The 26,898-nt window shown below is 41.7% G+C and overlaps 1 protein-coding gene across 5 annotated transcripts; it reads right to left on the bottom strand.

Annotated features, from left to right (window-relative positions):
- Positions 1–2,654: 2,654 nt before the first annotated feature.
- On the bottom strand, positions 2,655–25,820 carry TCEANC (transcription elongation factor A N-terminal and central domain containing). Of its 5 annotated transcripts, XM_077815768.1 has the most exons (5): positions 25,683–25,803; positions 16,326–16,480; positions 10,843–10,945; positions 10,620–10,676; positions 2,655–6,272 (listed from the first exon to the last, which is right to left on the bottom strand). In XM_077815768.1, the coding sequence occupies exons 4-5, from the start codon at positions 10,645–10,647 to the stop codon at positions 5,176–5,178; spliced, it is 1,125 nt and encodes a 374-aa protein (XP_077671894.1). In that variant the 5' UTR covers positions 10,648–10,676; positions 10,843–10,945; positions 16,326–16,480; positions 25,683–25,803; the 3' UTR covers positions 2,655–5,175. The 5 variants fall into 5 exon arrangements, with proteins under 5 accessions (XP_077671894.1, XP_077671885.1, XP_077671904.1 ...); XM_077815759.1 differs by lacking the exon at positions 16,326–16,480 and having other exon boundaries at positions 25,683–25,820; XM_077815778.1 differs by lacking the exons at positions 16,326–16,480; positions 25,683–25,803 and adding an exon at positions 14,365–14,509.
- Positions 25,821–26,898: the final 1,078 nt, after the last annotated feature.

Here is a 26,898-nt window from a genome sequence, read left to right as displayed (position 1 = left end):
CCACCTGAGCTGGAACAAGGGCTGTACCAGGGGAAAGAATTGTGCCCAGACGAGGAAGGTGTCCAGTCTGTGATAGCAGCTTATTGAAACATCTCTGAGGGTAAGATTTTTATCTGTATTCAGTTTTCTTACTGTATTAGGCATAGACTTGTTTATTTTATTTTGTTTGGTAATTTAGTTTGTTCTGTCTGTTATTACTTGGAACCACTTAAATCCTACTTTTTGTATTTAATAAAATCACTTTTTACTTAATTAACCCAGAGTACGTATTAATACCAGGGCGCAAACAGCTGTGCATATCTTTCTATCAGTGTTATAGAGGGCGAACAATTTGAGTTTTCCTGTATAAGCTTTATACAGGGTAAAACGGATTTATTTGGGGTTTGGACCCCATTGGGAGCTGGACATCTGAGTGTTAGAGACAGGAATACTTCTTAAGCTGTTTTCAGTTAAGCCTGAAGCTGTTGGGGGACGTGGTTCAGACCTGGGGCTGTGTTTGCAACAGGCAAGCGTGTCTGGCTCAAAGCTAGCAGGGAAAACAGACTCAGAGGTAGTCAAAGCACATCAGGTGGCAGTCCTAAGGGGGTTTCTGTGATCCAACCCATCACATCCTCCTCTTTCTGGACTGGTCCTAAGTACGAGGCATGAAAGGTGGAAACTGTTGGGACTGCTGCAGCTGGAACAGCTCTCTTTTTGTTGCTGGTATATAAATTTCCAGAGACTTAAGGGATGCCCCAGAATCCTTAAGACATGTAGCCTCTTTTTGGAAAAGAGAAAGGGGCCTTTGAATTGGAGGTCCTGGATGGTTTGTTGAACCTTTTGGGGGAAGACCTGATGACCGCAGCCATGAAGAGCACAGCATAGTGATGGTGGAACCATAGTTTTTGCCAAAGAGTCCCCTGCATCTACACTTGCCTGCAAGGCTGTTCCAGCAACTGAATTACCCTCCTCCACCACAGCTGTGAACTCCTGCTTTACATTGTCCAGAAGCCTGTCATTAAATTTTAAGACATTATCCCACAGACTAAAATCATACTGATCTGCTGGCTTGCAATTCTAAGTAGTGACCACGTTGCCATTAGTGCAGCTCTCAGTACCACATAGCCAAGAGCTTTTATGGGTTTCATCTACACCTGAAGCATATGACACAGCTTGTAAATTGTTGAACTTGGTACTTCAGGGATTGGTCTCAGTAGGCCCATCCTAGTCAACGAACCCTCTTGGCTTGAGGACTGTCCCTGAATGCTGCTTCTTTGAGTGCACCTCTATGTCCTTGCCTCCACTTGGTGCGTGCACTGAAGATTTTGAGGACTCCAGTACTGAGTCCTTAGGAGACTTATACTGTCTCTTCTTCAGTACTAGCAACAAGATCTGCCTCTCAACTCAGATCAGGAGGAGCACACCTAACAGATGTGGATGTGCTTGGTACCTACTCCAAACAAGAAGGATCTGATGGTGGCAGGGGGAGCAAAGACTCCATCAGTAAATACTTCAGTATGGCTGCCCTCTCTTTCTTTGGCAGAGGTTTGATCCCTCCACAAATATGACATTTATCACTCACATGCACCTCCCCACACATTTAAGGCTGCTGGGTGTGGGTCACTCACTGGCATGGACTTGTTATATGAGTGACAGGACATGAAGTCTGGGGAACAAGGCATAAGTCCAGTATTGGTACCAAAACAGGAACCAGAAAATCCAAGCTACTAAGTACTAAGCTATACATAATCTTGTATCTAAAACAATGTACAAAAACATTAAACTAGCCTAAAACTAACAGAACAAGTACCATTTACACTAAAGAGGGCAGAACTTGTACATGCAAGGATAGCAGCTTCAACAACTGTGAATGGCAGTAGGAAGGAATTGGGGGGAGTTGGGGACAGCTCTGCCCTTTATACCTGCATACAGTGGTGCCAAGATAGCAGAGGGCACTCCCGCTGCCCCAATGGGCACTGCTGAAGGAACAATCTCCAACTGTCCATGAGGCACACATGCACCTTCAGTGGAATGAACATGTCAAATCACTTGAACAAGTCTAATTTTTTACCATGTAATTAACGACAGTTATCGTAACAATCCACCATTATAGTTGTCAATAACCAGATATTTGGTTAACAATCTTTGGAAATTACTCCATCTTATTCTGTCTCATAACATTTCACAACCTGCTCAGCATTATGGCTACAACTTCTACTATTGAAATGTTCAAATTTTTTTAAGTTTCCCTTTCCCCTTAGAACTTGACAGAGCACTGGAGCTGCTGCAAAATCTTTATGCAGGCCGAATAAGTTATTTATAAAAAAGTGTCCATTGTTCATAGCTCTAAATAAACACCGCCTGCTACACAATGTTCTAATATGTACTGTATTTGTGTACTGCTGTCTTCCATAACAGGATGACTTCAAAAATTATAGCATGCAGAATTTTATGTATGATGGTCACCATTGAAGTATTTTTACCTTTTTCCTGCAATCTAAAAGATTACTCACTCTTCTACCCTCAGTACAAATAGTGCCACTGAAATCAACAGGACTACTCATACACAAAGTTAGGCATATGTTTAAGTGTTTGCAGGATCAGGGTATAACTGATTAGTTGTACAGAGGAAGCAGCGGGCAGAGTGTATAAAAAGTACTATCAAATGCACAAAGTAAACAGAAACAAGTATAATATTCTTCTCATTGTTTTCAGTTACCACAGTATAAAATATTACTTATAACAGCAGTTGATACACAATTTCCAGAAAGTTGTGATTTTGTGAAGTTGACAGTTTCCCTTGAGTTAGCTTGTAATTCACCAATGACCAGTTACTTGCATCATCTCTGTAATGGCTCTGTGAAAGCTTCTATTTGGGTGGAGTGTTCTCAGGATAGTGCATTAGCAGAAAAAGGCAGCCATGCCTCATTTGTGCCAGACATATAAATGGAAGAAACCGTTTTAAACTCCTTTGGAGCTGGCTAAGGGCTTGTCTATACTTACTAGGGGATTGACAAGCGGCGATGGATGCATCGACCGCACATCGCTCTCCTGACTTCTTCTCAATCTGGTGAAGTACAGAGTAGGGGGAGTCGATGGGAGAACATCCCCCATTGACATCGCGTAGTGTGGACTCCACGGTAAGTAGATCTAAGCTATGTCGATTTGAGTTATGGTATTTACATAACTCAAATTGTGTAGCTTAGATCCAATTTCCCCTGTAGCATAGACAAGGCCAGAAACAGGCAGGTTCTCTGCAAGTTTCTCTTCCTTGGTCTGCAAAACACCTGTTAAGTCCGAAGTACAGCCTGGGAGGTATGCCAGGTATGTAGGTGTTTCACTGTGTTTACACAATAGGAAACGAACAATTCCCCGGCGTGTAAAGCATGCTTGGAAAAAACAACTATTGCATTAACACTGCACCATCCAGCCAAGTTATTATGAATTTGACGTTTTCTAGCAATAATTCAGTTTTGTTACATAGCCTCACATCTCTCAATCAAGACAGCATTCTTTTTCACTGTATTCTCTCTGCATCACACAGAGTTGAAGGAATCCTAGGCTGAGAAAATTGGGATTGAATAAAAGGGCTATTTCTTCTAGGAGTTAAGTGCTGATAGTGAGTTATAAATAACAGAGAAAGTATATAGGGATGTAAGGCATGCAATTATTCATTTGGAGAGCAAGTGTGTTTGTCTCATCTCCTTCCTACATGTGTATTGGATGCTCCCCCTACTCATATCATCCAGAAAAAGAATGCCTTCTTGATCTGCTATGTGCATCATTCAAGTTATTGGAAATGTTGACTAACAAGAATTGTAAACACAAGCTAATTTCATTCCCAGATCACACCTACCTACACAGCTAACCAGGGTTAGTGGAATCATTTTATATGTTAAACAAACAAATGGGAACATTGGTGCTTTTTGAACCATAGCCCATAATAGTTGGAAGAGGAATTGACATGGTGTTGTATAAATGCATAAAGAGAAAATATAAATAAAAGTAAATTAAGACATAGAAGAAAAATAAATGGATGCTAGCAGGATACAGGTATTAATCCTAGTTTGTGCTAGTACCACACATGATATAAACCTGAAATATGAACTTAGAAATAGGACAGATGCTTCACTATTGGACAAAGCAACAACCGTAGAGCACAATAATTCACCAATTCTTGGAGTAAAAACAGAGGGTTTTTTCCTCTCATGTATTTATTACCTGAATGAGGAAAAATGTAACATATTGTAATTAGTAACTAAGACCCCAATTCAGGAAAACATCTCTGTTCAGGAAAGCACACAATGAGACTTAAGCATATGTTTAACTTCATCCCTTAATTTCATGAATAAGGATGATTTAATAATGTGCATATGTGATTTCCTGAATCAGGCCCTCAGGGGTCTAATTTTGTAAACACTTACTACCAGGTGTAATGCATACCATGTTAAAATGCAAGTTTGGATCTCAAATTGATATAATACTCTATATCATACTCATCTGATCTGGGATCTCTTTTAAAGAAGCATTTTTTTGCTTAGCTATAAAACAGTTTACATCCAAGTCCATTTTTGCTTTAATTTGCTACCATTCTCCCCAGTATCTTTTATATTCGGCAGCTTATCCTTCTATTTAAACATGATTAAATTGGTTAGAGAAGTAATCTGACTCTTTTTGCAAGTGAATTTCTCATTTAATTACAGAGCAGGTCTGTGTTGGACAGTCTTCAGTGATCATCCTGGAAAAAAGGTGTTCATTACAGTATTGCCATTAACTTGCTTAAACTGTACTAATGGCCTGATTTTCATAAATGCTGAGCATCCACAAATCTCACTGAAGACAATAAGAACTACAGTGTTCAATACGTTTGAAAATTAAGTCCTTAACTGTTTCGAAATACCAAGCAATCTTTGTAACAAGCACGCAAATGTTTCCCACTAAATTATATTACAACACAATGCACATTTTACACACTTACAGCAAATAAAATTTAAGACAAATCATTTCAATACAACCTCCAAAATTATTTTATGACCACTATCATTTAGCTATTATCCTACAACTTATTTGCTGTGTCTGCACAATAGCACTGATTTATAAACATCTAAGACAAATACAAAAATAATCCCAACACTTTTTTCTGATATCTATTTTATGTTTTTCACTTTTAAGTGATATTCATTAAAGGGTTAATAATCACAAACAAACCCATCTGCTGTGGTACCACTGCTCTCCACATTCATTACAAATAACGTAAGTCATCATTTGTTCATCTGGATTTGCATTTCGCACCCAACTAGGCAGGAAGAGAGTTCCCCTGGCAATCATAGTGACAGTGCAATCAAATTTTTCACAGCGCCTACATTTTATTTTGTTTGTCTGTGTGCCATCAATAACTTGGGGAAGCTGATGTTCCTGAACAGATGATTCTGTGTACAAAGCTCTGAGTTGTTTCAGTTCATCATTGGCCATTTCCATCACTGTCATATCAGCAAAAGTCTTTGGACTCATAGTCCCTGAAAATAGGTTATGTTTTAAGTGGGAATTTTTAGGATTCTTCAAGTTAGAGACTTTGCTTCTGATACAATTTTTGTACTTTTTGTCATTTCTAGCATGAAGAGCAAAAATATGCTCTTCAATTTCTTTGGATAATTCTTGCCACTTATTGGCTTCCTCTTTGCTTGTGGCAGAATCAGTCAAGGCTTTATAAATAAGTTCTGTGCATTTCAACCTCATGGGCTTCATATGTCCTTGCTGTGGGCTTGTTTCACTGCCAGCAGGTTTAGTGTTTTCATTATCGGTGTGCTGCTCTTCTAAAAGACCCAGTTGATTCACACTGCTTTTTGGCTTATTATACACTTCATCTTTTGAAACGTTTTGTGATGTCAGCAAACTGTTAGAACCAGCAGCATCTAACATTTCATGCTGATTCAATTCTCCAGAAAACTCAGTTTGTTCTTGTGGAACCGCACTGAAATATTCATTGTGCTCTTTCACACTCTGAGAAACTGACTTTTTACCTTGTACCGATGAAAGATAGTTATTCTTGTAAAGCGTCTTCCACTTTGATAATAAATGCTTTGCTTTCTTTTTCATTGTTATTGCAGGACAGTTCTGGAAGACTCTGTACACAGCTTTGGCAACATCAGTCTCCTGAAGATATTCTATAGTCATATCAACAGCTTCAAGTTCTGTAAGGTGATTTCCAATATCTTGGAAATTGTTTTCAGACAGTAGCTTCTCAATATAATGGGCTCTGTTCATAATTATTTTTTTATCAGACATTTTTAAACCTGAAAGAAAAGTAATGAAAATATATGATATCATCTTCATGACCATAGAGAAAGCTATTATTATTAATGTTCTGCAAACTTTCATAAACTTTGTTATTGTACAATTTATTTTATTCTTAAATGTGCAAAAAACCTCACTTACACCACACATGTCCTTATTTGAATGTACACTATAGAAGTAGATACTAAAATAAGCTAAATATGTAGCCAGTTACATGCTCAGTCAAAGTTTTGAGACAACAGAGTGGCTTTGCACTATATCCTAAATATTAACAGACTCTGGTTCTATTAGTCAATTGGGAAAAACAAGGTCCAAAGTTCAATGTTCACTACTGAGAATGCCCAGCCACAAGTCCTCTGATATTTAAAATTTAGAGACTGTTAGAGCACTCCGGCTGAGCAAAACTGTTACAATGACACAAAAGGACTCTTTTTTCTCATACAGCCAGGACACAAACTATTTAGGGCTTTATATATCAATGTCAACCACTTGAATTTCACCAAGAAGCAAACAGAAAGTCAATGTGGTCTTCAGAGAATTGGTGTATTATTATCAAGTTTATATGTTTGGTCACTGATTCTGCATGCCTCAACTTTTGGGTTCCTCACTTGAGACCTCTTGAACCTGTTTTTCATAACTGCTGAGCACTCAGTTCCAACTGAACTTAATGGAACCTACAGATTGTCAGCACATCTAGACAAACAAGGAAGGTGGGCATCCAAAAGTTAACGACCATCTTAAAAGATTTTGCTTTGTGGCTTAATATTTTTTTAAAATCAATCTTTGTCACCACAGCCAGCCCTTTTCTTAGCGTGAGTCTTCCATGAACGTTTACAAATTTGGCTTAATAAATTCCCAAATGTTTGGGTGTCTTAATATCTAATGTAAAATCTTTTATCTGGCTTTAACATTTTTCATTGTAAAATAAAAGATATCATCTTTCACAGAATTTATCATAACAAAACACTTAATTAAATAGTGCCAGAATGTTGCCTTTTTATTTATTGCATTTGTTTACCATGACAAAGCCATTATTTCCCCATTTCTGTTTGCCATTACAGGTAGCTTTAATTATAACAAATCAGCTTCTGCATCTCACCCCCCTAGAACAAAACAAAAAACCCAGGAGCCCATTTTTTCTGTCAGTGGATGTCTAAATGTTATTGACATAAATGGCGATTACATATGCATATCCAGGAGAAACCATAAAATGTACAAAGGCTTTAGGAAACCTGTGCATTCACATTCTCCCCATATGAAACTAGCTTTCAGTGCTTATATTTAAAGTGTTTTGCAGCAGAAAACTGAAACACGCATTGATTGCTTCTTCATATTAAGCTTCTCTTAGGCCTTGACCATGTCAGGAAGATAAAATCATATGACTAACATATGTGCACTGTGTGACCAAATCACATTTGTCCAGGGAAAAATGAATAAATCCAATATACAATTCAGAATATATTTTTCAGGCCGTTGTTGTGGCTCCAACAATTTTCATTTTTAAAATGTGTTAATTACATGTGTTAATATATATACATACATACACACACTCTATTTTTGACATTTGGGGTTTTTTGGGTAACTGTTATAGTACACAGATGAACAAATTTAATTGGGAGCTGCTAAGTTAAATCCTGGGAGGCTAATAGAGAGAAGTGGGACCAGACCAGTAAACTCCCACTGAGGTCATCTCCTCTGCCCTTTCCCCTACTAGTTCCAACATTCTACATCCCATAGCAAGTAAATATTTTATTTATTTACAACGGTAAAGTAGGTTTCAGAATAGCAATTCTTATGTTAGAAATTGTTTATCTGTACTTTTTGCAAGCTCTTTAGGGCAAAGGCCTCTTTGTGTATTTTTCATAAAGTACCTGGCACACTAACTGTGCTATACAAATAATGTTTTCACAGCATATGCACTGTTATGTGGCCTAATGAAAAAGTAAAGGGCATTCGGGATGTAGATTCTTGTCATTTGACTGTTTTTAGATTTCCCTTATGCCTGTCTCATTATGCCCATGACAAAAATCAAAGCCCTCAGGACAGGAACAATATACAAATTTGTACAAAAGACCAGCAGAGCTAATACTTTACCGTTATCTCACTTTGATAAGCATAAATTAAGACTGGATGAAGTATTCACTAAAGTGAATTCTTGGCCTTGTAAACCAGTGTGATTGTGTCACTGTTTTCAGGGTTTGTCCCAGTCAATTTTTTTTTAAAACCAGAAATAGTGTTTTGTCACAGTTTTTGTATATCCCTTCTGACTCTGACCAGCTAAAGAAATCCGCCAGCTGAGAAGGTGAGACTGATAACAGGTTGGCTAAGTGCTCACATATTAAGGAATACATCTTCACCAGACCTGTCACATGTGTCACCCTGCTTTGCCTTAGTCATGAAGGTGCCGAGCAGAAGCCTGGCAGTGCACTGAATGATGAGCTGACAAGCAGCTCACATGATCTGCGCAGCCATATGCAGGTAATTACCAAGCTTGCCTAATATGATTCATGCAACTGACTAGCTTCCTTGCACCACAGATGAGCAGAGGATTAAGGTAGGGTCTCTGGAGCTGGGGTAGAATAAAAGGACTAAGAATAAAAGGGAGATAGGCAGGTGCCTCAGCGCACCAGCAGCCCTCCACGCTGACCAATACTGTCTCATTGCTTCCTTGTCCTCCCCTGTTTGTCTGTATCTATTTGTTGTCTCTTGTCTTATACTTAGATTGTAAGCTCTTTGGGGCAGGGACCATTTTTTGTTCTGTCTTTGCAGAGAGCCTAACACAATGCAGTCCTAGTCCATGACTAAGGCTTCTAGGTGCTACAGTAATACAAATAATAATACTTAAAATGAATAATTATGGTAGAGAGAGTGAGGGGAAGGTCAAAGGGGAGACAACTGAAGGATGCTGAAAGAGAGGCGAAATGACCACAGGAAAAGTGAGGAAAGAGAAAAATAGAAAACAAGAGCATAGAAAATATGAGGAAGAGGTAGAGTGGGCAGACTTTTTTGCCCTTTATTCCCCAGCTGCCAAAACCCTTGCTTCACACCTCCCTGACTGCCTCCAAAAACAATCCATAAATATTCCCAGACTGCCTGTCCCATGTTTTGACTTTGAAAATCTGCTCAGCATGACAGACTGAATCCACTTTCAAGGCTCTTGTGATCTTAACTCATGACATTTTCAAAGTCAGGGAAAACTGTTGGTACACATCCAGAATATACATCCACAGAGGAGCAGTTACAGATAGAAGTTAGAGAGGAGATAGCAGAAGGGGGATGTTTACTGTATATAAAGTTTTAAAAGTCCACACGATCATCCCACAGGGAACAGGAAGGAAGGAAGGAAGAAGCCTATTTAAGCTATCTATTTGTGCAGAATTTAAGATTTCACTAAACTAAATGTTTCAGTACATTATGGATGCAAAGATAAACTTTCTGCATGTGAACTGAATGTAAATCTTCCAAATTGAACTGAATGGAAAGCAATGCAGTGTTATCTTTTTGAATTTGCAGACAACATCAATGCCTACAGTGAAATTAATATCAATTATTTATTACAGGGTCTGCCATGTTTCCCTAAGTGTGAACCACAGCCCAGCCTGACCTTCTTCGAAGCTGACTGACACCCTCTACTGGCATCCTAACGTGCCTCCAAAATGTCAAGCATGAATAGGTATAAAGAGCTTTGTAAATCTTGGATGATTGGTATTAAAAATGAAAAATGTTACTTAAGTATAGTTTTAAAATATTTAGAAAGAAGACTGACAGGATACATTTTTCAGTTACATCAGTTGAATTGTATGCATAACAACATCCTCAGTCTCATTGTTTAGTTTAGAAATACACACAGTCTAGTACAATGAGAAGGTTTGTTTAATTCTAAAAAACTAAAGTGATGGAAAAAATAACACTATTCATTTCCAAAAGTATCCTACATCCTTAATAACGACAAATACAGATCCAATCCAGCAAGTACTAGATTACGTAACTAAAAGTTACACAATGGGAGAGCAGATGTATAAACTCAGCACTGCACTTGATTAGTTTCCTGTCTTACAAAGATCAAGTAGTTGGTGTTGAAAGAGGAAGAAAATCTGCTGGCTGTTATGGTTGGTCATGAGACACAGGGTGAAATTAGCTACAGTGTCATGTGCTCATCCAATATGTATTATACTGCACTTCAGGATAAGACACTGGTTTGGCTAACACCCTCACCTCCAAACAAGACCTTTTCCAGCCCTTTTACAATGGTTACAAATGTGTGTGCACTGTTCCATGCCACATGTAAATTCTATATCCATACCTTTTACACGCACATGCACACATGAAGTGGTTAAGTTACTTACGAGTTTTCTGAATCTCCCAGGCATGCATTAACTTTTCCAGGACTTGGCTCTAAATGACTAAAAACATGCTTTAAACAACACATACAGCTTATGTATGAATCAATATGCCATAGCAAAAGATTAAATATAATATGGATTAGAAGTAAAATAAGTGTGTTGAACAACTAAATGAGCATTTATTATAATCTTAGAAAATTTACAGCTCAAGAGATAGACTACTTACACGTAAAACAAAATAGATGTGTTTACAGGAAATCTTTCCTCAGAGGTTGATGTATGCATTCAATGAATAGTAAAGATTCCATACGGAGCAGTTCACACAGGATCTATGAGCAAAGTTAGATAAGAAAAACCAGAACAGTTAAAGCAGTTATCAAAATATGTGCACAAAGCTATTAATAGACCCTATGATGGCCCCAGAAGAATTAATGTCTGAAGGTGCTCTGTCATCATCAGCAAACAATTTATCTGGGCTCTTAATCAAGTTATTAAGATATATTTAGGGCCCTACCAAATTCATGGTCCTTTTCCGTCAATTTCACTGTCACAGAATTTTAAAAATCATAAATTTCATGATTTCAGCTATTTAAATCTGTAATTGTACGGATCCTGAACCAAAACGGAGGTGTGTGAGGGATCACAAGGTTATTGTAGGGGCATTGTGGTACCGCTACCCTCACTTCTGCACTGCTGGTGGTTGTTGTGCTGACTTCAGAACTGGGTAGCTGAAGAGCGGTGGCTGCTGGCCGGGAGCCCAGCTCTGAAGGCAGAGCTGCCACCAGCAGCAGCGCAGAAGAAAGGATGGCATGGGATGGTATCGCCACCCTTACTTCTGTGCTGCTGCTGGTGGGGCGCTGCATTCAGAGCTGGGCACCTGGCCAACAGCCACCGCTCTCTGGCCGCCCAACTCTGAAGACAGCACAGAAGTAAGGGTGGCAATACCACGACCTCCCTAAAATAATTTTGTGGACACACACACACCCCGTGAAACTCTCTTTTGGGTCAGGACCTCCAACTTGAGAAATGGTGGTCTCCCCAATTAAATCTGTATAGTATAGGGTAAAAGCATACAAAAGACCAGATTTCATGTCCATAATTTGGTAGGGACCTAGAGATATTCCAGCAAAAAATCCCTCAAATGAAAACAGCCACTTTGTGTAAATGACAAAGAACAATCCATGTATATCTCTCTCTCTCTCACACACACACACAGAGGAAAGACACCTTTAGTCATTTTGATTGTTAATTTCTTATACCAATATGTCTGGTTTGCCAATGAAACTAATGTTGTTAAGGGCCAACTGTTTCTGGTTTAACATGCTGTACACTGAGTTTTGGTAAATTTTAAAATGTTCATCACTCAGAATTAAACAATGTTTTAAATTACATCTGTAAGTAAACAGTAATATCCTACCACTATAGGCATTTATGACAAAATATTTTTAAAAGACCGGAAGCTCCCCCAAAATCGGAAAATCAATGGGAGATATCAAAACAATAACCCCAAAATGCTCCACCATGCACAATACCAGCCTTATTGTGTCCCTTCCACTCAGAAAAAGAGAGGGGCCCTACAGTATGTCCTGAAGGTCAACAAAACTGGGTGTTTCAGACCAACAAGGTGGAATGAATTCAAAAGTTCACTTTCACTTTGGTTGTTATAGGTCATCTGTAAACCACGGTAACCTGTGAGAACAAAGATGGGGAAGAGAAAGCCTAGCACTATTTTATCACTAATGAGGACAGAAGATAGGATAAAGTCTGATCCTCACATCAACAGAGTTAGCTGATGAAAAAACAGTATACTCCCTCAGAACTTTCTGGAAACAGTGGTTATGCTGGCTTCCAGGAGTGAATGTCTAAACCAGTCCCCCACTCAAAAGAAGAGCACCCCCACCTTGGATCATAGGAGGAATGAGTGGTCTGTGATGTGGGTACATTTCCAAATGCCCTATCTTCCATCCCAGCACAAAGAAAAGATCAAGAGTGAGGAAGACCATGAAACCTTGAGCTGCTCCAGAAGAATTATGTATTTTTTTCATATAAAAACTTAAAAATGGGTGTATTGTTGTTCAAAGTCATTAGGGGTCCACAGAACTTTTAAAAACATTTGGGGTTTACTGTAGTATTTTGACCAAATTCTCATTAGCATGCACAGATGTGCATGTCTGCTGCTCTCTGTCCGAGAGTTGGAAGCATTTCAGCAATGCTGTATTTAGTTTGTGAAGGGCTTTAGGATCCCTCTGGATTAAAAGTAATATACACATATAAAATACAAAAATCTTACTCTAATTTTTGAGTCACTGTTTTATTAAAATAAAAGGCAATGTGAAAAGAACATGAGCGGCACCAGCACAATTACTGCTCTATAAACCAGGCCAGGACTCTGGAGTTCAAACTCTGGGACGGATGGAAGAGAGTTATCACATCAAATCCTTTGTCCCAGCTCACACAATAGCAAACAGAGATCTGTGTGCTAACCAATGTAAGACACACTGACGGTAGCTATAAAACTCTACAAGTTTTTACTGGAGGTTTCATCCCAAAAGGTTATTTTTGTGTATTTGGAGGGGTGGGAGGTAGAGTTGTTCTTCAAAAGAACAGGCAGGAGAACTCCCAATCAATCGCGATCTCCGGCTGCGCAGTGAGGCTACCACTAAAACAGGCTCCCTACCTGCCCCGGCCCTACGCCGGTCCCGGAAGCAGCCAGCGTGGCCCAGCGGGCAGCGATTAGGGGTCTCCCTCCACATGCTGCTCCTGTCTGTAAGCACCACCCCCACAGCTCCCACTGGCCAGGAATGGGGAGCTGCGGCCTAGGGGAGCTGCGGGGGCGGTGCTTGCAGAAAGGGGCAGCATGCGGAGCCACGTGTCGCCCACCCCCTGCCCAGGGGCTGCAGGGGTGCATTGGTGCTTTCCAGGAGTGGCGTGGGGCCAAGTAGGCAGGGAACCTGCTTTAGTGGCAGCCATTCTGCACTGCCAACCGGGAGCTGCTGAAGGTAAGTGCTGTCCGGCAAGAGGCTGCACCACAACCCCCAGCCCTGAGCCCTCTCCCAGAGCCAGCACCCCATAACCCCTTCCTGCACCCCAATCCCCAGCCCTGAGCCCCCTCCCAGGGCCACCACCCTAAACCAGCCCTGAGCCCCCTCCCGGAGCCAGCGCCCCATACCCCCTCCTGCATCCTGAACCTCCTCCTGCACCCCAGCCCTGAGACTCCTCTGAGAGCCAGCACCCTGAACCCTCTCCTGCACCCCAAGCCCCAGCCCTGAGCCCCCGCCCAGAGCCAGCACCCACACCCTCTCCTGCACCCCAACACTCTGCCCCAGCCCAGAGCCCGCTCCTGCACCCAAACTCCCTCCCAGAGCTTGCACCCCTCACCCATTCCTGCACCCCAACCCTCTGCTCCAGGCTCAGCCCAGAGCAGCCTCCCACACTGTCAACCCCTCGGCCCCAGCCCAGAGCCCGCACCCCCTCCTGAACCCCAACCCTCTACCCTGCCCTGGTGAAAGTGAGTGAGGGTGGGGGAGAGCAAGTGATGGCGAGGGGGGGGGTGGAGTGAGTGGGGTGGGGCTTTGGGGAAGGGATGGGGCAGCTCCTGGGTTGCCCTTAAATTCAAAAAGTGATCTTGGGCATAAAAAGGTTGGAGACCACTGGTTTAGGGTCACCAGTATGGATGCCCAGGATCCTGTGATGCTCCCAAAGCAGCTATGCTGCAATATAATCCCACCCTTACATGCAAAAAACCCACCTCCTTAGAGTATGTGTATCATTGTGGGTTCAAACTAACAATAATTTTGGGGTATATTTTCTATCGAAAATCAACTCAGGACTCAAGAAGAGCATGCCACAGAGTTCCTTCCCACTCAAAGCTCCACTCCCCAGCGTGATGGAGCTCCAATAGTTGTGTTGTGTGGAGAGAGAGAAAACATGGTGTAAAGCAGTAGCTTTGACCCTACTCTCCTCTACCAGGTGGACCCTAGTTTGCTTCATTCTGTTACCATGGGCACAAGTTAGTATGAGGCCCAGTTAGTGGCAAATTATCCCATACTTACTCTCTCCAGACCAGAGGCTAAGCACGACAGTATTTTGTCACTATCTTCCATTAATAGGGTGACCAGAGGTCCAGATTTTATAAGGACAGCCTCAATATTTGGGGATTTTTCTTATATAGGTGCCTTTTCCCCCCCATCCCATCCTGATTTTTCACTCTTGCTATTGGGTCACCCTATCCACTAATAATAAATAACTCTTAATTCTAGCATAATAATTTTTCAACCATAGAACTCAATTTTACAAAGGTAGGTATCATTATCCCCATTTTCAGGAACAGAGAGGTGAGGTGACTTGCCCATTGTTACATAACTGGTCAGTGACAAAACCAGGAAGAGAATCATGATCTTTTGATCCACAGCCCAGTGTCCTAGCCACGTCACAATACACTGCTCTAAGTAAACGGTTGGGGGAAAAAACAGAACGTTTGGGAACAGAGGCAGAATAGGAAAGAAGCAGAAGAAAAATCTCAAGTGTTTGAAGTGATAAGACAATGCTTTACAGCAGTAGCTCTCAACGTTTCCAGACTACTGTACCCCTTTCAGGAGTCTGATTTGTCTCGAGTACCCAATGTTTCACCTCACTTAAAAACTACTTGCTTACAAAATCAGACATAAAAATACAAAAGTGTCACCGCACACTATTACTGAAAAAACTGCGTACTTTCTCATTTTTACCATATAATTATAAAATAAATCAACTGGAATATAAACATTGTACTTACATTTCAGTGTATAATATAAAGAGCAATATAAACAAGTCACTGTCTCTATGAAATTTTAGTTTGTACTGATTTCGCTAGTGCTTTTTACATAGCCTGTTGTAAAACTAGGCAAATATCTAGATGAGTTGATGTACCTCTTGAAAGACCTCTGCATGCCCCTGTGGTACGCGTAACCCTGGTTGAGAACCACTGCTTTACAGAATGCGCTCAGCAATTTTAAAATGCAGGATTTAATTTTTTTACCACCAGAGGGGGCTGTAGTACAACAAATCCATGACATCTTGATTTTTTTTTTCCCTTAAGTGTAAACTGATATTTACTATGGGTGGATTCTATGACATAGAAAACTCACTCTGGATTATTATAACTGTACCAGCACACAAGATTACTGCTTTTTTCCTTTTGTGGGTCTCTACCTTAAAGGGTCAGTTTTTCAAAAGTCCAAGCAACAGATGAGCCAAGCAAAATCATAGTCCCTAAAGTGTACAGAGGATGCACGGCTTGATTTAGCATAATTTTGTAACATTGACATTATTCTGCTGCATGTAAAAGAAGAAAGGTAGCAGAATCCATTCTTTGCTGTTGATTGTCTGTTTTGAAATTTTAAGTACAGTTAAAAAGACCAACAAACAAACTGTCTTTCAGGAAAAAAGGTAGTAATCATTATAGAAGCTATAGTGAAACTAGGCAACATTTCAATCCATTTATTCAAATACTTATAATTCTATTTTCAGGTCAAGGGAAACAATAGTAAATTTGGAGCAAAGAAAGTCATGCTGCATGCACAGCATTTTAATATTAACTTTTGTTAGAAAAGAGGCAGCATGATCTAATGGACTGAGAACATTTAGGCCTGGAGGAGCACTCTAACCTGAATGTGCCACACCTTAAGTGGTGAGAGGGTAGCTTCTAGCACTTATGATTATGAAGGTTACCTTCCAGTCCTGAACAGAGCGTAAACTGATACAGTACTGCCTTCTTAGGTCTGCAGGCAAACAGCTCCAATGCCCCTGCTGCAGCAGTGCATGCAGTGGTCAGTGTCACATCAGTCTTCACTGCTACTATTCAGAACTGTCTGGGAAGCTCAAAACTGACAAAAATAAGGACAACGTCACTCTACTATTTGGAAAACCTATGAACTTTATCAGGGAAAGCACTGAAACTATTTACTGGGTAGGACCACCAATAAAAACAGAGGCTGGGTGGAAGGAAGAACAGCAAAAACAACCCTTCACAACATCTAGAAAGATGAGCAAGGAGAAGAATAGTGGAGATGAGATGACTGTGTGTGCAACAGTCAGAAGGCTTGGGGAAGAGGACCTAAAGAAACATTCTCAAGACAGTCCAGAGTCTGCGACAGAGAGAGAAAATGTTTCTCCTTTCCAACAGCCAGAGAGGGACTATGGTACTTCAAATTTAATCAGATACCTACTTGCCCAAAGCTGATAAGAACAATGGCCTGCTGACAGGAATGCTAGCAGTTTAGGAGTGCCATGGTACAAGTAGGCATCAAATAAGTTTCTCAAGTCCTGACTGTGACAATGGCTGACCAGTTGCCGGCTCATACCAAGGCCCTTAGGACTCACTAAACACTGACAAATGCATAGCTGGAAACCAGCCCGGCTCACCTGTGGTGTTAGCACTGTCAAAATAGATGTTAAGTTAATAAGAATGTGTGTAGTGTTTAGAATTAATGAAATGCTTGCAGGATGCCATATGTATTGATCTCACTTATAATATCTGTAGCCTACAGTATAAAATACACAACTACAGAGGTTTACAATGCACTCACCAAACAGAAAAGAAACATTAATTAGTGTAAAGTGCTAGTTAAGCACACAGAAAACCCTCACTGAAACCAAACGAGCCATTGTGAAACAAAGGACAAAGACTTCGTTGATTCCCACCCACCCATAACTCCCATAAGAGGGACCCTGTGAGTGAACTCATCCCATAAGATTGAGCTCTGGGGAAAAGGAATTAAAAATGCCTGACAAGAAGCAACCGTATCACTATGCTGCTTGGAGTTCAGAGAGGGCAATATTTCTAAGCATAAGTAAGGGATCCCCAAGCTACTTAGTCTGGGGTAGCCCTAAAGGACAAAGAGCTTGCATATACAGCAGCTATCAGTTTTTGGATCCTAAGCCTGTAATTCATTTGCGTGTGTGTTTACCTTCTTTAGCCTTGTAACTAACTCTCTCATTTCTTTTTCTTAGTTAATAAATCTTTAGTTAGTATTATAGGATTGGCTACAAGCATTGTCTTTGGGTTGAGATCTGATGTACAACTGATCTGGGGTAAGTGACTGGTCCTTTGGGACTAGGAATAACCTGAATATTATTGTGATTTTTGGCGTAAGGGATCTCTATCACAGACGCAAATTTACCTAGGTGGCAAGACAGACTGGAGTTTGTCTAACCTGTTTTTTAAAACTTCCAGTGACGGGAATTTCACATCCTCCCTTTAAGCCTATTCCAGTGCTTAAGAAAAACTTTCTAACTATAAGGGTATTAATATCTTACCTAAATCTCCCTTGCTGCAGATTAAGCCGATTACTTCTTGCCCTACCTTCAGTGGACATGGAGAACAATTGATTATGTCTTCTTTATAACAGCCCTTAAGCATATCCTCCATTATTCAAATCATTAATGAAATACTGAATAGTATCAGGACCGACCCTGGTGGGACCCCACTGGATATGTCCTCCCAGTTGACAGCGAACCATTGACAACTACTCTATGAGTAGAGTCTTTCAACCAGTTGTGCACCCACCTTATAGTAATTTCATCTAGACAGTATTTCCCTAGTTTGCTTATGAGAATGTCATGTGGGACTATGTCAAAACCCTCACTAAAATCAACATATATCATGTGTACAGCTTCCCTGCCCCTCCCAAATCCACGAGGCCGGTTATCCTGTCAAAAAAGGAAATTAGGTTGGTTTAGTATGATTTGTTCTTGACAAACTCATGTTGGTTCTTACTTATAACCCTATTATCCTCTAGGTGCTTACAAACTGATTGCTTTATAATTTGTTCCAGTATCTTCTGAGGTATCAAAGTTAGGCTGACTGATCTATAATTCTCTGGGTACTCTTTGATCCTGTTTTTAAAGATAGGAACTATATTTGCTCTTCTCCAGTCATCTGGGGCCTCACCCATCCTCCAAGAGTTCTCAGAGACAATCATTAATAGTTCTTAGATTGCATCTGCTAATTCCTTAAGTATACCCTAGGATGGCTTTCGCCCTTCCAACTTTAATATATCTAACGATGGGGAACTGCGGAAACCCACCTGCTGCCACCACAGTGGGGAGCTGCGGGGGTCCCTTAGCTCCCCGCTGTGATGGAGGGGAACTGCGGTGGTCCTCCTGCCTCCCTGTGGTGGGAGGAGCTATGGGGATCCCTCTGCTCACCCCAGGGCGGCCAGGGGGTCCCCCTGCCTCACAGCAGTGGCAGGGAGTGGTGGGGGTCCCCCTGCCGCTGCCACTGTGGACAGATGCGGGGCTTCCCCCAACACGCCGTGGCAGCCATGGAGCTGTGGGGGTCCCACTGCCTTGCTGCAGTGGCAGGGAAGTTGCCAGGGTCCCCAGCTGCCACAGAGGGGGTCCCCCTGCTCTACTGCGGCAGAAAGGGAACTGCTGAGGTCTCCCTGCCCTCCTCTGATGGAGAGGAGCTGTAGGGCTCCCTCTGCCCCCCCATGGTAGACGGGGGTCCCCCGTCCCTCAGCAGTGGCAGGGGAGCTGCGGGGATCCCCCTGCCGCTGTCCCTGTGGGGAGATTCGGGTGTCCCCCTGACCCGCCGTGGAAGCCATGGAGTTGCGGGGGTCCCACTATCCTGCCGCAGCAGCAGGGAAGCTGCTGGGGTCCTCCAGCCCCACCATGGTGGCTGGGAAGCTGTGGGGATCCCCAGCCCCCCACAGCAGCCAGGAGCTGCAGGGTACCCCCACTGCCCATCGTGGCTAGGAGCTTGAGGGCCCGCTGCCTCAGGACCTCTGTGACAAAATCGTAGCCTTAATTATGACTCAGCTGCATAAAAGATCAAATTCTGATCTATGAATCAACATGACAGCTAGGACAATGCAGACCACAAAGCCCAGGAAAAACCTTGTGAGATAAAGCATTCTAAACAGAGAGAATACAGCTATGGAGCAAACTACCGGAGGAGATCAAGGGAATCCAAAGTCATTAGGAAATACTGCAAAATCTCTATGCAGCCCTTTCTACCTTCAAAATGACACGGACGAAAGCGACTCCCACATCTACACTGCTACCAACAAAATCTAAAAGAAATCAAAACCAAAAACCCTACCTGAAGCAGAGTTTTCACCCTGAAAAGGGAGAAGTGCCAGAGACTCCAGGAAGTCCATTATGACTTCACTATTTCTATTGATCTTACATGGAAGGTGTTAAGATACTGTGGTGATAGGCAGCAGTCTAAAACCCTAAAATAGATTGTGATCCTTTCTATTTTGGAAACAATATTTGATGGGATTAGAAAATACCATTAAAATAGTTATTTGAGTAGTAATACTGCCTCCTTTTTGTTATAAGCTGACACCATTTTTTTTTATATTTAGCAGACGTAAATACGCTAAGGTTTTATATGATTACGTAGAAATGTGTTCATATGGTATTATTGAGGGTCACACATGAAATTACTTTTCTACAGAAATCTGATAGAGCATCCAAAATTAGTCATTAGACAACTGAAATGTCACATTTATTTCTATTTGAAAAAATATTATGTCGCAAGGAATAAGAATATTTCTTTCTTTGAAAACTTTTTACTGATTAGCTTTCTGTTACACAATTTGAAATGATCATATTGGAGGATTATTATGTCTTCTTTGTTTTTTCTTATTTTTAGAACTATAACAACAACACTGGTTATTGAAATATTTAAGAGTATATGCAAATGACAGTACTAATAGACACGGACAAACATTCTTATCATTAAATTGATCACATGTAAGGAGCAGTTATTTAGCTTGTTATTCTACTACTTCAAAGATATAGTTTCACAGGGTCTTCACCCTGGGCATCAAGTCCTCAGCACTAGAGAATCTGTGAGCTGAACCACTCACACTGAATAAATTTTATCATTAGTTTACGAGTTCCACTTGATCTGATGGTGGAGGCATGAGTCCCTCCCAACATGATATGCGATGATGGTTTCTTTGAAGAATGGTTATTGGTTTACATATTGTATCCCAAATCTCACTTGCCTTACTCATATGAGTTGTCCTGTTGAATTTAATGGGATTATTCACCTGAGTGAGGCAAAAAAGATTTGGCCTTTTATTAAGGACTAACTTATAGCTCGCTATTTTCATGGGCTGTAAATATTAATCTCCATAACAGCATTTCCCCCTTTGTTTAGCTTCATGTCAGTTTGTGATAATTCTATAATGTATTTTTAATTTTTTTAAAACAAGCTTTAACACATACAAACTGAGACAGTATTTCCACTTGTTTTTTATTTGCAATTTCTTTGGTTGCAAAATGATGGTATGCAATTCTGCTTATATTTTATCACATGATAATTACATTAATTTTATTACTGTCCTATACATTGTTCAGATGGAATTTCATTAATGAGTTTAAGGAATTATATTTACACATTAGTAATAGACTTTATTAGAGTTTCTTGAAATCTGCAGCTGTTTCAGGTAGAAAAATACTTCCATGATATCTCTGATCTATGACCAAATCATATTTCTGTCAGTCTTAAGAATTATTTAGCCTGGTGTTTTCAACTTTTGATGCAACACTGTATTACTTGAGAGTAAGAAGATATATTCCTTCATACATGTTCCTTCTCCCCCAGCCCTTCACCTTCTACATATCTTTATGAAAAAACTGAACAGGAACAGGCAGGAAAATGTCCCTTCTCTCTTTCAGCTACTTTTCAATACTTATCAGTAACAGGTAATAGCTGTGACCACTGGATAAGAACGTTGAATCTCCTTCCTTCTGGGAGCTCATAACAGATCAAGCTTTTGTCACAAGGGATTTGTTTTCAAAATATGCACTATTATTTTTGGACACAAAAATGACTAGTGAACATGGGGTGGTTGGGGGAAAGCAGTTTAATAAAATTCCAGATCTTAATAGAAGATTCAAGTATTGTAAATTAGTAACAGGTGGCGAGTTATGTTTGATTTACAATATTTAAAAAAAACAGACCAGTCAGAACAAGACAGTAGTATTTTGGTATGCAATAAGCAACTTTTGACAAAAGATACCTGCGAATTACCATAATTTTAATTTAAATTGGGAGTGTCTCTTGAACTATGGAGAAGGCATACCCTACTGCTTTCACAGAGGTAGGGTTATGGAACCTTCCCCCCAAAACTTGTATAGCGGAGGGCAGGGCTTACCTGGAGTACTGAACTCTGTAACAGTCAAATAGTAAGTGCTGGTACCATTGACACTGTACCATTTAAATTCTCACAGTACATTTACCCAATCAAAACTATTTACCCAAAGAAATATTTTAGGGTGTGTGAGAAAATCTTTTATTTTATTAGTTCCCATTCATGATATGAAAAGTAAACCCCCATCTCACATTTTGCAGAGGTAGTGCATTTTAAAAGACCTACAGTTTATTACTGTAAAATCTGAAAAAAACAATATTGAATTGGCAATGCTTCACTGTTCCCTTATAGCCAGAGGATGCTATATCCAATTCTCTCATTCTAAGAACATGCCAGGAGACTCTAATACAATTACAGGAACTGCTGCAGTTTATAAATGAACTAATTTAATTAAATCCAGTTTAGTTTTCTAAATTGCTCAGATAGATGGATTCATGCTAGATGGAGGAAAACCACTAAATTCATACTGCCAGTCACTTAAGACAGATAGCCAATATGGCAAAACTGCTTAACACTACAGAAATCATCCAAGAAGAAATCAGATTCTTCACAATATGTAACTGCGTTACTCAATAGAAGGAATTGAGCACAATTTCAATTCAAAATGATGTCTCCCAAACCCATTGAGTATTCATAGGTTTTTAGACTAGTACTTCCCTGGATTCACTTTTTATGTGCAATAGAATCCACAGCATTGTCAAACCCAACCTCTCAAAAAACATGAGTCAGGCTCACTATTTTTTTAATAGTTAATTTTTGTATTTGCCTTCTGGGTGTTAATCCTTCAATGCTCACATCTTCAAGCTTTTCTCCACAACCATATGGTCTAGAAACTTACTTTAAAAAAAATGCATGCTAATCTCCACTTTCAATCATCTGACTCCAAGAGCCGGTGCGTTAAGAAAAAAATCATAAAATTTTGTCAGACTCACAATAAAATTGTAAGAGTTGGTAAAAATGCACCTATTCACCACAACAGTGTTTCCTCCCCAGCAGCAAAGCATTCCTCAACTCTCCTCCAACTTCCTCTCGCCATTACTTCTCTTTCATCCACCTCACTACCTACTATCAGATTCCTTCCTGCCTGAACCTGAAGGACGACCCATCACTCTCACAGATCTTGGGAGACAAGCCAGTCCTTGCTTACAGACAGCCCCCCAACCTGAAGCAAATACTCACCAGGAACCACACACCAAAAACACTAACCCAGGAACCTATCCTTGTAACAAAGCCTGTTGCCAACTGCGACCACATATCTGTTCAGGGGACACCATCATAGGGACTAATCACATCAGCCACATTATCAGAGCCTCGTTCACCTGTGCATCTACCAATGTGATATATGTCATCATGTGCCAGCAATGCCCCTCTGCCATGTACATTGGTCAAACTGGACAGTCTCTACTACGTAAAAGAATACATGGACAAAAATCAGACGTCAAGAATTATAACATTCAAAAACCAGTCGGAGAACACTTCAATCTCTTTGGTCACTCGATTAGACCTAAAAGTGGCAATTTTTCAACAAAAAAAATTCAAAAACAGACTCCATTGAGAGACTGCTGAATTGGAATTAATTTGCAAACTGGATACAATTAACTTAGGCTTGAATAAAGACTGGGAGTGGATGTGTCATTACACAAAGTAAAACTATTTCCCCTTGTTTATTTCCCCTCCTACTGTTCTCCTAAAGTGCTGGAAATGGCCCACCTTGATTATCACTACAAAAGGTTCCCCCCCTCCCCCTGGTAATAGCTCACCTTTCTTGATCACTCTTGTTACAGTGTGTATGGTAACACCCATTGTTTCATGTTCTCTGTGTATATAAAATCTCCCCACTATATTTTCCACTGTATGCATCCGATGAAGCGAGCTGTAGCTCACGAAAGCTTATGCTCTAATAAATTAGTCTCTAAGGTGCCACAAGTCCTCCTTTTCTTTTTACAGATACAGACTAACAGGGCTGCTACTCTGAAACCTTCCTGCCTTTGTCATCCTGGTGTACGCTGCAGGTTTAAAGTTGGCCTATAGCCTCTAGGGTCTCATCCCATATCTTAGATTTTGCATTTTCCAGTTATTTTGCAACTTCCCACAAATTGTGTTTATATCATACTGTAGGTTTACCTATTTTAAACCAATAAGGCCCCAATCCTGAATGAAGCTTCTTTCACGCAGACCCCATCGAAGTGGAGTCTCATAGAAATCCTGACCTCCTGGTATCCTGATTTGGCCTGACTGTTGGTAACTATCTCCTGGTTTCTGCCCTCTGGTTTCTCTTGATTACGATCTCTGGGTGTTCCAGCCCAGCCTGATTCCTGGTAACTGGCTCCCTTGGCCTGTGCCTGATGCTAGGCCAGGCTAACCATGCCCCGGCTCTGACATACACTGACAGCAAAACTTCTTCTGTAGCACAGACATAACTTTTGCACTAGTGTAGCTACACCAGCGATTGGCCATCAATGGCTGTAACAAAGGTAAACTCCAGTGCAGACAGTGTCAGATAACAAGATAGAAAACTCACCATGCAAATTACTCAGGCAATCAATCCCACAGTAGATTGTTACTGTAGAAAGTGACATATTCTCACTATGGTCCAAAATATGCCTTTCAAATCTTTCCTTAAAAGTCATTTCTCCCACAAGGCTCTTATCTTTCTATCTGAGGGTTATATACTGCTTCTCATCACTGTATGATCAGAGTACATCTTGTTCTCCCTTCCCAAATTCCTTATCATCCCTTTAACATGATGGAAAGAGAGAAGACAAAGTTTAACATTGAGCTACAAGACAAATGCTGAATATAGTTACTTGCTCAGTTACTTACTTTTGCTGAATACCATTTTTATCTTTTTTTCTACTGATCTGTTTATATTCTAAACAGGATCCTCGACTTGTAAAGCACCTATCTTATTCTAGGCACCATAACTTAAATTCACCCCTGTGCTCCTGCACAGCCTGACCCAGAGAGAAAGGTTGGGACAACTTATGCTTCCTCAATTCTTGGGCTGTTGGAAGGAGGGTAGCTCAGCCTCCTAGTTTGCACATGGCTTCCCAAGGCCCCTGTAGCAGCCGGGAAACAGATGGGAGCATCCTAGAAGGCCCCCTTTGCTGGTGGAACCATACTGTTGCTTAGAATGTAAGCTCTTTGGAGCAGGGACGGTCTTTCTATTCTGTGTTTCTACAGAGTCCCCTAGCACAACAGGGTCCTGGTCCACGACTTGGGCGCCTAGGTGACATGTCAATATAAATAATGATAATCTGCATGCCATTGTTCAAGCATAGCTGGTGCAAAAGGACTGAAAATTATCTGTGAACTGGGCCTATCATAAATAAAAACCTGTACTGTGTATGTCTGGGGCTATTACCTTAGACTGAGGAGGAGTTAGTAATGTAAACAGCTGACCACAGAAGTCAACTCTACACTTCAGCCCACCAAGACTAGAGTGTGTTGATCGTTAGCAACAAAACCCAAAGGGAGGTGAAACCTGCCTGGTTCTAGGTTTGGATACGAAGTGGATTCAGTTTGCAAAACTTCGGTACGAAGCGGGGCCCAAACCGCTTACCCAGCTCCTGGGGGTGGGAGACACCGTAACCCCTCCCTCCCTGTGACAAGGGGTGGGGTTTGGATGAGTTTCACCTCCACGGTTCAGGTTAACACAAAACAAACGGTGTAGGAGTCGAACTCAGATCAATTGAAATCTGGCTGTTCCCCCCACAGGGCGGGGAGCCCCCGATCTAGAGCGCAGACACGGGCTTAGGGGAGACGGTGTTTCCCGCCCCTGGCTGCAGGGTGCCCCTAAATCTAACTCCCGCTATCACTGGGGGACGCAGGGGTCTTCCCCTCCCCCTTATCACTGGGGGCGGGGAGGGGCAGGCGGTCTCTCCCCAGTATCCCGGGGCGGGGCAGCGACCGTTACCTCCGAGTTGGGGCAGGGGACTCCTCCGCCCCTCCAGGCTGAGCCGGGCGCCGCCATCTTGCCGCTGACGTGCAGGGCGGGCCCCAAGCTGGGGGAGCCGCGCTCCGCTTGCCTCGCAGCGCCGGCTGCGGCCGGGGGCGCGCGGGGCTGGGCGGTGCTCGGTGGGCGGGGGGGCGGGAAAGGCAGCGCGAGAGACCGGGGAGAGCTGAGCCGCGCCCGCTCCGCAGGGGCGGGAGTGACTGTAACGCACAATCCCGCCCGCACTGTTCCCTGCCCCGCCGGACTTTCCCGCTCCCGCCCCGAGAGAGGGGAGACACTGTGGCGGGAGAGCGGAGGGAAATCTCGTTCTTATTTGGCGGCCAGACCACGTATAAGCAGTTTCATAACAAAGCCCAGGCCCTGAGCAGTGTAGGGGGAAGCCAGCTGCAGGGCTAACGTGGCCCCAGTGGTTTCTGTGCTGTCACACAGGCAGCAAAATCACACACACGCCATTCACCTGTGACTGTCTCCAACACGTGCAAAAATGTCTCCCCCGAGCCTCCAGAGGGGAACTGTCAAATATAGGCAAAATCACCCTCCCAAATCCCTCCCGAAAGAGAGAGACCTTAAGCTGCGGTGAGGCTGGTGGAAAGGTTTCAGTCCTACAAGCATGCTGTTTGAGATCATAAAAAGAATACACAGTGTGTGTGTGTGTGGGGGGGGGGTGGTTGTCGATATCACCTTCACCCCATGACTGGACCTGTGTTTTAAGGTCACATCTACAATACGACTAAAACTGTTTCCAACACAGTTGCCTCCTGACTCAAGTACAATATTCATTCCATTTTGGCTTCTGCTGTGCTTCATTTACTCAACTAAAGTCTTGGTATGGTGGTGTTTCTGGGTCAGGAGTGATTGTTGTAAATGGGTCTCTTAGCATATTTATAACTGTAATGTGTTGCAGATAGAGGCTGACACAAACATCAGAAGCTTCACACATCATGCTCCCCTGTTCACTGGTACATTGAAACAGGAGGGAGTGCCCTCACTGTGCACTTAGGAGAGGTGGAAGATCCATGCTTCGCCTTTGAACCTTCCCCCTTACAGCCCTGCGCATATCTCTAGAAGGAGAGGATTTGACATACAAACTCAAGTTTAAAATTTATTTCCAGTGATGGAGTCTCTCTTCTCGTCTCCCCACGAAATAAGTGAGACTGGAGGAAATAGATGTCAAGTG

This window comes from Eretmochelys imbricata, chromosome 1, assembly GCF_965152235.1.
Source record: "Eretmochelys imbricata isolate rEreImb1 chromosome 1, rEreImb1.hap1, whole genome shotgun sequence".
NCBI lineage: Eukaryota > Metazoa > Chordata > Testudines > Cheloniidae > Eretmochelys > Eretmochelys imbricata.
This window is presented reverse-complemented; position numbering and strand designations above follow the sequence as displayed.